At 52.3% G+C, this 12866-nt stretch overlaps 3 protein-coding genes across 3 annotated transcripts; 2 read left to right on the top strand and 1 right to left on the bottom strand.

Annotated features, from left to right (window-relative positions):
* Positions 1 to 1893: 1893 nt before the first annotated feature.
* Positions 1894 to 5444, bottom strand: MYCFIDRAFT_87855 (uncharacterized protein). Its single transcript, XM_007932732.1, has 5 exons — positions 3485 to 5444; positions 3324 to 3343; positions 2911 to 3247; positions 2581 to 2851; positions 1894 to 2527 (listed from the first exon to the last, which is right to left on the bottom strand). Exons 1-4 carry the CDS (start codon positions 4905 to 4907, stop codon positions 2844 to 2846), a joined length of 1788 nt encoding a protein of 595 aa, XP_007930923.1. The 5' UTR covers positions 4908 to 5444; the 3' UTR covers positions 1894 to 2527; positions 2581 to 2843.
* A 393-nt stretch (positions 5445 to 5837) lies between these two features.
* Positions 5838 to 7247, top strand: MYCFIDRAFT_212419 (uncharacterized protein). The gene has a single exon (XM_007932731.1). The coding sequence runs from the start codon at positions 6023 to 6025 to the stop codon at positions 7187 to 7189; it is 1167 nt and encodes a 388-aa protein (XP_007930922.1). The 5' UTR covers positions 5838 to 6022; the 3' UTR covers positions 7190 to 7247.
* A 1260-nt stretch (positions 7248 to 8507) lies between these two features.
* Positions 8508 to 12163, top strand: MYCFIDRAFT_104873 (uncharacterized protein; the record flags this gene model as incomplete). Its single annotated transcript, XM_007932730.1, has 3 exons — positions 8508 to 8950; positions 8982 to 12046; positions 12108 to 12163. Coding segments are annotated over 3 exons (3564 nt in total), but the record flags the coding sequence as incomplete, so codon positions are not given.
* Positions 12164 to 12866: the final 703 nt, after the last annotated feature.

Below are 12866 nucleotides of genomic sequence, written 5' to 3'. Positions count from 1 at the left end.
CCTACTAACATAACCCTTCTTACACTTTTAGCGTATACTTTAGTACAAAAGAAGCCTTCTGTTTAGTAGTATTAGTATATTATTTGTATAATTAAAACAATAGAATTCTAGGAATTTAAAGTGTCGGGGATTCGAGCGGGGAAAGCCGGCGGGCTCGTCCGCTAAAGCGGAGATCCGTAGTTAGCTAAAATAGTGCCTCGGCTATACGGAAGCTCCCGATTTCGAACTTCGAGCAGTAAACAATACTAACTTAGCAATATAAACATACCTTCTTCGAGCTACTTCTAATACTCTACCTGCTATTACTACTATATTAATAAGCTTCTACTAAGTCTACTATTCTTAAATACCTTCCGGTATTGTCGGCCGTAGTTAATTACGTCGTTGCGCGTTATCTAATCGCCGCTAGCGGCTTAGAATGTCTCGTACGCGACTTTGTAGTCTTTGCTACGCATTCGGTCCTATACCTAGTATAGTCGCTAGCTAGTATATACCTACTAACTAACGGCGTTCTAAAGAGCGCTATATAGGCGATATATATCTATTTTTCGCAGGCAGTAGCCTAGATAGTAGTCGACTAGCCGCCGATTGTTACGGAAGATAGTATAGCTAACTACTACGTAATTGCTATCCGGATCGTCCTTATTCTCGAGCGCTATGTTCTCGTTAATACGTATCGTAAGCGGATACGCTACGGCCTCTTCTATCTTCTTCTCCTTCTTCCGCTTATATCTACTATAGTGCTTCTACCTCTACTAATACGCCTTAAAGCTAAATCTATACTTATATAGCGTATAGAAGCGACCGAGCTTATTAGCTCGACGCGCTATATATACCTAGAAGTTGTCTATAAATAGCTATATTATATTAAACTCCGCCGCCGGCACTATAAAGCCCTTCTTACTCTCGTTATTGTCTAGATTATCTAATATAGCTAGCTACTTCTTACGTAGCGCTCTAAGATTGCTAGGCGCGCGTAGAATAGTATAGCTATCTTCGACAACTAATACTTTAATATGCTTTCCGCGACGACGAGGTATCGTAGAAGGCGCGCTATTATCGACTTTACTACTACTACCCTTTACGCCGTCGCGTTCTTTACTACTACTACTACTCTCTACGCCGTCGCGTTCTTTACTACTACTACTACCCTCTACGCTATCGCGTTCTTTACTACTACTACTACTCTCTACGCTATCGCGTTCTTTACTACTACTACTCTCTACGCTATCGCGTTCTTCGTTACCTTCTTTACTATAGCTGTCGTCCTTACTATTCTCTAACGCCTAGTCCTTATTACTAGTATTTAGTAACTAAATACACTTAACCGGAGGAGGCTTCGACGCGTTACGGTTGTTAACGAGATAGTCGATAATCTCGTCTCGCTTTGCCGAATTTAATAGACTCGCTATAGATAGCCGCTCGGTTATAGAAGTAACGATTAACGCGACTCTCGCGATACTAGGCGGCGGCGGCGGCGGCGGCGGCGGCGATAACAAGGTCTCGGAAGCTATAATATAATAGAGATAGTATTATTATAATAATAAGAGCGAGTAAATATAAGGCGGCGACAATAATACCTTCTATAAAGCGTATACTACTGCGAGCGGCAGCAAGGGCGACAATATAGGAAACAGTAAACAAACGCGTCTACGCGCCGGACGGCTACGGCAGTAGAAACTACCGCTCCGTGTCTTGGTTAGCGATGTTCTATTTCGGGTTCACCCAGGGTGGCGTACTGCTAGCGCTTTAGGTATTATACTGGCAGGCGTTTTCTCTTGCCGACTTCCTTTCTCTTGCTTCACCGAAGCATCGGATGAACATTGGGTGCTTTGCATGGTCTTGTGCCGAAGTCGAAGTCGGGGAGGCCGGTGTTGTGAGGAAATGGCTCGTACTTTTGAGCAGATTGGAGTTTGAGATTTTCTAAAAAAAAATGCTGTGCTATATCGATTCTTCCAACGCCTCGCTTGCCATACGCTTAACGCTCATTATTGCAGCAAATGTCCGAGGTACAGTGACCGAAACACTGTCTCGAGGATGAGATACTCAAGAGAAAAACTCCACCGACCACTTCATCCTGCCTGTGGAGCACCCGGAAACCCTCGCCCATAGCCGTTGTAGCGATACGGATCATTTCCATTGAGCGCTCTCACTTGTCCGGTACCGCCGGCGCGATTATGCATATTCTGTAGAGCTTGTCGTTGTTGTTCCCTAGCTGCGTTCCAGTCGTGCTGCGGCTGTGCCATCTCATTGAAGTGAGGGGGAACACGCACAAAGGCAAATGGATCAGGGCCTCCTCCTCCAAAGGGGTCTTCCGCGAAGGCATCGAAGAGTCCTTGTGGGCCTCCGAGGCCATTATTACGTGCACCAACAATTTGGCCCGCGCCAAGGCCGGCAAATAGATCTGCTTGCGGATTACGATGTGCTGGCTGGGGAGCGGGTGCTGCTGCGGGTGCTGCTGCAGGTGCTGGAGCCAATGGTTGACCGAATGGTGGTCGTGGGAATACACCGAGAAGATGTCCAGGACCTGTGACGAATGGTTAGTGAGATACCAAATGAGCGATTGGCGAACACGCATACCTTGTGCCTGTGCTGGAAGTCGATGAGCCAAACCGCGAGCATGAGCGGGCTGCGGTGGTCGAGCCAAGTGCGCCTGATTTTCGTGGCCAGCAATATGTCCGCCTAGTCCGAGTCTCGCTCGGGTTAATACTTCCACTCTCGCTCTGAACTGATCCACATCTCTAGCCATGGCAGCGCGGGCGCGAACCTGTGGTCTTGCTGGGATACGGGGAGGGTGTGTTACTAAAGCCGCATCATTGTTTTCCTCGTCATTGTCAAATAGATCACCATCCTCGTCGTCCTCGTCAGCACCCAGGCCTAGGAATGGAATCGGGCCTGCTAGTAACAAACCTGCTGCTCCAGCTCCATAGCCTCCTGGAATGGCCCCACCAGCACGCTTGATTCGATCCGCATCAGCCTTCTTGACCTTCTCAGAAACCTTGATTTGGAGATCTTCTTCGGTCACATCGGGATTGTCGTCCAAGACCTGTGCGCGAGCAGCAGCTTCAGCTTCCTTGACCTCACGCTCGTGACGCTCTTCGACATTGTCGTAGAGCGGGCATTTCTTGGCGCCATTCAAAGTCTGGCCACCTTGTGGGAGGCCATGAGGAGCTTGGTCGAAGTGAGAATATTCTTTGATATCAGCAGAGCACACATAGCACTGAAGGTTGCCGCACGAAGGACAGGACTGCGGTCTCAATCAGCATACTCGCGCATTACCCGACAGCGTGCCTTTTCCAAGCGGAAGTTAAAGTGTCACTTACCATCTTATTGCATCCATAATCTTTAATGAACTGCTTTTTGCATTTGTTGCATGATCGCAACATTGCGGCAGTCATTGCTTCTTCGATCTTGTGCCGGCTATCAAGTCTATTGTCCTTGGCGTGCTCTTCGCAAGAACGCGGAATGTGCGAGACAGACTTACATCGGCGACAGCTGACTTTCTCACACTCCGGGTTGGCACATCGAAACTCGAAGTCTTCCTCGACTGGCGGGAGAATGGCCTTGTAATCACAGAAAGGGCATTCTTCCAGATCTTCAAGGCCTGCATCGCGGATGTCTTTCTCCTGCTGCAGCTGTTCAAGCTTGGCCAGGAGTTGCTTGTCTTCGAGAAGATGTAATTGAGCATGTGCAAACCCGGAGCCGCAGCCTGCCGTGCAGAGAACCTTGCAGCGTGAGTCGCCAACCTGAGTCTTGATGTATGTAGTGGCGCACTCGAAGCAGGTCCAGTGCGCTACTTCGCCATTGCAATGGATCTGTCGATTCATGGGAAGGTTCTCGAAGCACGCCTGACATTCTGCTGTCTCACCAGCTGCCACTGCCTGTTGAAGATTCGCTTCCTCAACCTGTTCTCTCATTTGCGCAAGAGCTCTCTCGTCTCGAACAACGACGACTCGTTGGCGTGCAGCTCGAAGCTCGTCGACGAGGGTTTCGAAGCCTGAGTTGGCGGCAATCGTCTCGGCATCAGCGCGCGAAATCGATGGGCGACCTCGGAAAGGAATGGTACTATCATTCTTGTCCTTGATGTTCGCAACGGCCACATACGTCTGGAATAGATGTGCGTGCTGCTTGAGGGCCTGTATGATGTCGGCCCTTCTAAACTCCGGGAAGTCGGCTTTGATGATGTCCTGGATGGCCTTGTGTTGTGATGGCACTGCGACACGATCGGGAGTCCAGCGCTTGGCGTCGCTTTCGGCATCGTCGTCCTCACGTTTGCGCTTTCGCACCTGCTTACCCTTGCCTTGTTTTGGGTAGTCACTAGAGATGACTTTCTCCACGATTCTCTCGAACTTGGAAGAGGCATGCTGAGCGCCATAGTGCACGCCTTCAGTTTCTTCGTAGAGATTCAAGACATACTCGTGGCTCACATCTGGGAAGATCCCGAGAATCCTCTGCAGACAGCTATCCGCGGTGAAGTCGCTCATAGCCAAGGCAACTTCCTCGTCCATGGCAGTCTGGTGCTGAGATGCAGAGTTTGCAGGCGGAGTCGGCGGTAAAGTGCCAAGTGAAGACTCAGGACTGTGGGGGATAAATATCTCTTCGCCATCGACAAGCACGAACTGCCCGCCCTCTCGCGTCGGTGCTGGTGGGGTCGAGGATCGCTCTTGCTTGGGAGCAGCAAATTGACCATGTTGATGGTGGTTATTGTTGCGGTGATCATGATCATGATTGTGGTTGACGATGATCGGTGCCTCGAGCAGATGAGGCGCGTGTGCCCGAAGCGTCGGTGGTGCAGCCATACGCGGAGGCCGCATGGCCGCGACATCCGCATCATCTTCGCCGTCGCTGCTGATCAGATCAATGACAGTTGGCGGCGGTCTGGCTCGGCTGGCGGAAGATGAAGCCATTGCTTTGGGCCAGCGATGTATGCCTGGATGCAGGAGAGAAGGCCGGGGGATTTTCCTGCGGTACGATTGAAGCACGTGAAGTTGTCTCGAGAGACTGCACCGGCGTGGCGTGAAGCAGAAGGAGTGAAGCGACGGTATCGGCAATAGAAAGGTTGATGCCTGAGCCTGTGTCCAAAGAGTGGTAGCAATGCGAGGGGCAGTCCGCGCGTGGGAGTCGGCGGCAAGACTTGTGAGGCCGCTCGCTATAAGGGACGGCACGGGAGGGGCACAGTGCTCGCAAGGCCAGATGCTGCCTATCAAGGGCCAGGTCGAAGTTTCTGTGCTGGTGGTGTTCCTCACCGGCGGGCGGTCAGCCTGACTGGTGACAGGGAAGGCTCCAAGCAGCGCGTCGCGAGAAGAACGAACGTGCTGCGAGAGTGAGAGTGAGACCTGCGCTTCATGGCTCACACAGAGCCGCCTTTTATTGCCATTCACTTCGGACCTCCGCCGGCGGGAACAGACAGTCGGGAGCGTAACGCGCTGCTTTGCTTTGCTTTGCTCTGCTCTGCTCTGCTGCAGCGCGCTTTTGCCTTGACTTGACTTGCACCTGTTGCAGTGTGCGAGCGGGCCCTCTCGAGAACGCCAAGCACATCAGAGCGCCGATACGGCGGCAGAGACGCTGGCCCACGTCTTCACATCGCCCACATTATTGTGCTGGACGTGCCCGGATCACCGGAATACAGATGTGTACGAGGAAATTGATTGCATTGATGACACTCTATCAGACTATCACCATGGAATGGCCGCCGCGAGGTCTAGGTTCTATCCGGCATCTCATCCTCCCACGACTTTCACAGCAGAAGCTTTCCCTGCAACGCCGAACCTCAAAGTCTGCGCACTTCCTCCTCCAAGCGCCCTCACAATCAGTCCGATGTCACGCCCTAGTATTACATGCCATCTACCTCGTACGAGTGACGTTTTAGGTCACCGGCACATCAACTTTGTGGCCTCAGTCGTATCTGCAATTTGGTATACAGTAGAACAAACCAAGCATTGAAAGCGGGCTTGAAATCGCTAAGTCACGACACTTCTTCTCTCCTTTCGGTAGTCAACTCTCGACTGAAGTCACTACAATAATGGGCAGCACAGGTCTTCCCGACAAGAACTCGCCAAACCTGCATCTAGTGCAAGCAACCGAGGACGAATGGCTGGCACAACAGCTCGCCAACAGCGATGAATGGAAAGGCGTCCTGTCTCTGCACTCGTATTTGAACCGAGAAAAGCACCTCTTCAGCCAAGACCTGACAAGAGACGGTGGAATCACGGGCTGGGTTCTGGTCTGGGAGCCAGATGCCAGTGGACAGCGTACTGTGCTCTGTGGTTGCGAAACTATCAACAAGAGAGCCTTCGCTGCTAGGCACGGCAACGTCGAAGAAGTGCTATCTCATGGCGTGGCTTCTGTATACTGCCCTGCCCAAAATCGTGGCAACGGCTACGCTGGTAGAATGATGACCGAGCTCGGGGAGCGGATCAAGACCTGGCAAACGGACAACGGCAAGACTGCGCTGTTTAGTGTGCTGTTCTCGGACATTGGCAAGGACTACTATGCGGCGCGAGGATGGCATCCGTTCCCGTCGGCACATGTGCTGCTCCCGGTTGTAGAGTCTCCTGCTCCGGATAACGTCAAACTCCTCACAAGTCGCGATCTACCCGAGCTCTGTGCCTACGATGAGAAGCTGCTCCACCAACGCATGTCTCAGATCAAGCCAAGCAGCAGGTCTACCGTGGCCATCGTCCCTGATGTTCGGCATGCGGCGTGGCATCACGCACGCGAGGAATTTGTTGCAAAGGAGATTCATGGCATGGTCCCGGAAGTGAAGGGAGCGATGGTGGGCGATAAGGAGGGCTCACGTGTTTGGGCGTACTGGACTCGTGTATGGGCCAATCCGCAGGAACGTTCTCCCAGCACGCTACACATACTGAGGTTGGTGATTGAGGATGACGCTTTGTCGGACTTCGCTCCGGCAGATGTTGAGACGGCCAGATCACTGAAAGATAGCCATGTCGCACAGGCAATATCCAGCGTTTTCACTGTGGCACAATCTGAAGCCAGAAGGTGGGACATGCATGAAGTGATGCTCTGGAACCCATCTTCCGCGGCACTTGCAGCAGCGCAATTAATTGATCCGACTGCAGCCGTCGAACACCGCGAGACAGAGAGCGTCACGAGTCTACGCTGGTATGGTGAAGGATCGTGGAAGGATGTCGACTGGATATGCAACGAGAAATACGAATGGTGTTAGACAGTTGATATGGAAGATCTGCACGGTTGCATTCGTATAGAACTAGAATAAGGTCCTTACTATTAGCCTCTCCCGATCATTCAGCAATAGATAACCGCATGAGAAGCGCGAACCTAAGAGCACACGCCACAGCCGCCTGACCCCCAGACGAATAGCGTCGTAGCGGCATACTGCATATTCATGGGTAGCTCTGTATCGACGGTGGTACCGGAAAGATGATCAGATCTGTGACGACTGCGACGGAGGATCCTGGCCGGGCTGCGTGTTTCTGGTGTGTGCCACTGATTCCAAGATTTCACTTTTGCATGCTGTGTTTTGGTTTCAGCGCGGGCCTCTGCCTGGAAATTGGCCAGGCCTTCTCACAGATCAGCAGAGCTCTGCTGCTGTCTATTGTATGCAGGCAAACACAATAATCTCCAACGTTGGGCATGTGGTTGGGCAGAAGTGGTGCAGTGCAGTGCAGTGCAGCGTAAACAAGCGATTTGATGTCCCCGCTTGATGAGGTCGGCCTCGCACACGCCATCCACCACCACCACCTTCAACCTCTCGACTGCCCGTATCCGCACGTCTCTCCATCTTGTCTATTCTTCTGCCAGCCGCGATCCAACACAACCAGCGGACGGATGGTTCATGCGAGCGAGCAGTAGGGCATCGCCACTCCCGCCTATACGCACGCACGCACGCACGCGGCAAATAATAGCCCACATTGATTGTGGCTCATCGCACTCTAGTCGAACCTACTTCTGACGTCGTCGTCGAGCCATTTGTCTTCTCTGGCCGCGACATCGACGTCTCCGGACAACCGCGGGCTGTCTGCAGCAGTCTCATAATTCAGTGCAGGAGTGCAGGTGAAGAGCCTGCCGCACTGCTCTTTCCCGCCGCCCAGACAGACGGGCAGACACCGACTGCAGGCACCACGGACGGCCGTGCTGTTGTCCGCCGCTGAGAGTGTGAGTGCACTACTGCGTGCGTTCAAGGTTGTTTGGAATCTTTTCGAGAGGCCACCCGCCGCCGCCGCCGCGCACCGTCCCATTCCTACCGGCGAACCCATACGGCCCAGCGCACGTGCTGCACACGCAAGCTGCTCTTCTGCGTTGAGTCGCTAGCTGGATCTCGTCCAGCACCATCGCCGGAAGCCCGCGCGCTGCATTCGTTCTAACCAGGCAGCACACGTGCCACGGCCTGAGGAAGTCGGCCGGCATATCACAAGCTCCTACGATAGAGGCAAAGGCACAGGCAGTCTCTGCCTTATTCTTTCCCGGCACAGCTCTTTCCGCCGCCCGCCGCGGCCAGCAGCAACACCGCCAGCATGAACGACGACAATGCCATGCAAGAGATCTACCGCAAGATCGATCGTGAAAAAGCCATAATCAATGCCGCCAACCACCTGAAACAGGCCTCCAACAACGTATCTGTGACTAGTAGAGCAGATTCACAAGTACGCGATGCCAGACGAAACATCCAGTATTTCGAGCAGACGCTCAATGACCTGCGCGCACGGCGAATGGGCAATGACATGAACAATCTTTCCATGTCAAGCAATGGCGGACCTGCCGGATCTGCTCACGGACGTGCAGGCTCTTCCGGCTCTGGCCACGATAACCAACAGAGCTACGGTGGTGGAGCAGACTATGGAGCTCCAGGTCACGGTGGCTACAGCATGGGCGGGGCTCCGGGGTTGATGCCACCACGAGCACCATACTCGTCTGCTCCTTCAGATCGATCTCCCAAAGCACGTCCGAATTACAGCAAGCTGGGTAAGTGCAAAGAAGCTTTTGCGGTATGTGGAGAGTCTGACAGCAATAGACCTAATCAAATATGACACGGCGCATCTGGGTCCTCGCATCCAGCTCATGTTGTCACAACTCGAGTTCAAACTTAGTGTGGAGAAGCAGTACAAGGACGGCATTGATAAAATGGTCAAACTCTACCAGATGGAAGGCGATCGCAAGAGCAAGGGTGAGGCTGAGATGCGACGTATGGAGAGCGCTCAAAAGATCCAGCTGCTTTCGAGAGCACTCCGAAGATATGAGGACCTACACATCGATGTAGAGAATGGAGCGGATGCGGGCGACGATGACAGCTTGGACACGCCTAGTCAGCGAAAGCCGCTTACTGGACACTTGTCGGTCAGAATTCACGGCATAGCAGACGTGGATCACGCCGCGTCTGGTAGATTCTCCCGTGGCCCTGATACATTCGTCATTATGAAGGTCGAAGACGCATTCAAAGGCAGGACCAAAGCCACAAAGACGGATCGATGGACAGACGAGCAGCATGAGTTTGACGTGGACAAGGCTAACGAAATTGAATTCACGGTCTACGACAAGACCAGCGGAGACCATCCCATTCCAATCGGCCTTTTGTGGATTCGACTGTCTGACCTTGTTGATGAGATCCGACGGAAACGGATTGAGTCCGAGTTCAATCAAGCTGGTTGGATAACTGCCGACAAGATGGACGGATCTCAATCTCGGCCAGATATGCAGTTCTCGCCGCCTCCGAATTCAGCACACGGCGCTGGGGCTTCTGGCGGAGGAGCAACAGCCGCTGCAGCAGCTGGACCGGCTGGCTCTGGCCTTGCTCCGCAAACAGGACCTGTATATGTCGACGCTTGGTTTTCACTTGAGCCAATTGGCAGGATACAGCTCACGCTTGGCTTTGTGAAGCAAGTCAAAGATCGCCGACCTTTCGACGTTGGTCTCAACAGAAAGGGTGCCGTCCGCCAAAAGAAGGAAGATGTCGTCGAACAATATGGACACAAGTTCACTGTCCAGACCTTTTACAACATCATGCGCTGCGCGCTGTGTGGAGAATTCTTGAAGTATACTGCCGGCATGCAGTGTGCGGATTGCAAGTACACATGTCACAAGCAGTGCTACCCGAAAGTGGTCACCAAGTGTATAAGCAAGTCCAACGCTGAGACGGATCCCGATGAGGAGAAGATCAACCACCGAATTCCTCATCGATTCGAAAACTTTTCGAATATGGGAGCAAATTGGTGCTGCCATTGCGGATACATTTTGCCTCTTGGCAGGAAACAGTCTCGCAAGTGCTCAGAGTGCAAATTGACGTGCCATGCCAACTGCATCCATTTCGTACCAGACTTCTGTGGTATGAGCCTGGAAAGTGCGAACAAGATTCTCGCAGAGCTTAAGAAGACGAAGACCAGCAGAATGCTGCAGAACAGCTCAAAGCTTCGGCCACCTTCAGGAGCGACATCGGGCAGACCCACGCCGCCATCAGCTCAAAGCTATGCACCTTCACCAAGCCATCAGGACCAGGTGCAGCAAAGAGATGATCCGGCGAGGGTTCAAGATCGTGACAGATTTTCATACGGCAAGGAGCGCATGTCTGATTCTTATGATCAACCACCTCGCACTTCTTCCTTCGGACCTCCTGGTGCAGGTGCTGCAGAAGCTGCGAAGGCTTCTATGACCACCGGGCAGTCCGCTCCATCATCTCCGGATACACATCGTCCTCAAGCACAACGAACGCAATCATCGCAATCCGCAGCTGCAGCACTCGCAGCTTCTGCTGCTTTATCAGGTCAGCGCCCTCAAGAACCTCGCCAGCCTTACAGCCGGGGATCGACAGAACAATTGCAGCAGCAGCAGCGTACTTCCTACGCAGATGGTTATGCGGAGAGCAAACGAGCGCCACCAGGACAGCAGAAGCCGACCTACAATCCAGCAGATTATGCCGCAGTCTCGGGCTATTCATCTGGCCCGCCGTTCCAACAGCCATCTCAACAACAGCCGCCAGTCCCAGCGAAGCAGTACCAGCCGCAACAACAAGTTCCACAAATTCAGCCTCCAGTCTCGCCACCACCGATGCAGCAGCCGAATGTGTCTATCACCGCACCTGTCGCCGAAGAAAGGAAACCAGCGCCTCCCGCTAATACCGCCGGTACTGGTCGCCGCATCGGTCTGGACCATTTCAACTTCCTTGCTGTGCTCGGAAAGGGTAACTTCGGTAAAGTTATGCTTGCCGAGACCAAGACCACGAAACAGCTCTATGCAATCAAGGTGCTCAAGAAGGAGTTCATCATCGAGAATGACGAAGTTGAGAGCACCAGATCGGAGAAGCGAGTCTTCCTGATAGCAAACAAGGAACGACACCCGTTCCTCACCAACCTGCATGCTTGTTTCCAGACCGAAACCCGGATATACTTTGTCATGGAGTACATCAGTGGTGGAGACCTGATGTTGCACATCCAGCGAGGACAGTTCGGGACTAAGCGCGCCCAGTTCTATGCTGCAGAAGTCTGCTTGGCGTTGAAGTATTTCCACGAGAATGGCGTCATCTACCGCGACTTGAAACTGGACAACATTCTGTTGACGTTGGATGGTCACATCAAGATTGCCGATTACGGTCTCTGCAAGGAGGACATGTGGTATGGGTCAACAACTAGTACTTTCTGCGGAACGCCCGAATTCATGGCTCCGGAAATTCTGCTCGACAAGAAGTATGGTCGGGCAGTGGATTGGTGGGCTTTCGGTGTGCTGATCTACCAAATGCTCCTGCAACAATCTCCTTTCCGCGGAGAGGACGAGGACGAGATTTACGATGCCATTTTGGCAGATGAGCCTCTGTACCCCATCCACATGCCGAGAGATAGCGTCTCCATCCTACAAAAACTGCTTACTAGGGAGCCCGAGCTCAGGTTGGGATCAGGACCAACTGACGCACAGGAGATCATGAGCCATCCTTTCTTCAGGAACGTCAACTGGGAAGATGTCTATTACAAGCGAGTGCCACCGCCATTCCTGCCGACGGTGAAGAGCAGGGCTGACACGAGCAATTTCGATTCTGAGTTCACCAGCGTGACGCCCGTTTTGACGCCGGTGCAATCTGGTAAGTTCATATCAAAGCGCGATACACGCCATATGAATGCCATACTGACTTGGACTCGCAGTTCTTTCGCAAGCCATGCAGGAAGAATTCCGGGGCTTCTCTTATTCGGCGGACTTTGTTTGAAAGCGTTGGTGATGTCAGATTGACTTTCGCTTTCTTGGAAGATAAAGGATAACAGATCTCTCACGAAGTGACTTACCGGGCGGCTCGTTACAGAAGAGGAAGGGGTAGAGTACGGTCATTTGTGATACCCAGAAGACGACGACCGGTTTTCGTGAAACGAAGCAAGGCATGGAGAAGGGCTCCATTGTTCATCGTGCATGTGCCAGAAGGGTGAATGAGACAGTGTATGATGATGGTGATGAGCAGGCCGAGACAGAAGGAGAAGATGAAGATGTGACGACGTCGATGATGGATCGGAGTGTCTATGCGAGCGATGGATAGAGACAAGTTATATTTGACAATAATAGATCAACACATGCTTTCTGTTCAGATTCTTCCTTTCGCACGATGTTGGAATGACTTTGGCTGTGTTCTTGAGGGCATCATTAGGGTTAGGGTTGTCTTTATGCTGGAGAAGATGAAGTGATGCATGTTGATCGATCTGCGATCCGTTTCACTTCCAATGATCCTATGCGGCTTGAAGAAATTTCTCATGTGGTCGTTGAGATTGTGAACAAGCAATGTGGTCGTTGTGAGCGAAACCTTGTGTCTAGCCTTACAGACAAATGAACATTCATTCTCTGGCTTTGAGGCCAGTGACCATAAGTAATCCCTGCAGATTTCCGGCTCTAGGAGAAGAGTTGTAATTCCTATCGAG

The sequence above is a fragment of the Pseudocercospora fijiensis genome, assembly GCF_000340215.1.
Source record: "Pseudocercospora fijiensis CIRAD86 unplaced genomic scaffold MYCFIscaffold_9, whole genome shotgun sequence".
Classification (NCBI taxonomy): domain Eukaryota; kingdom Fungi; phylum Ascomycota; class Dothideomycetes; order Mycosphaerellales; family Mycosphaerellaceae; genus Pseudocercospora; species Pseudocercospora fijiensis.
This window is presented reverse-complemented; position numbering and strand designations above follow the sequence as displayed.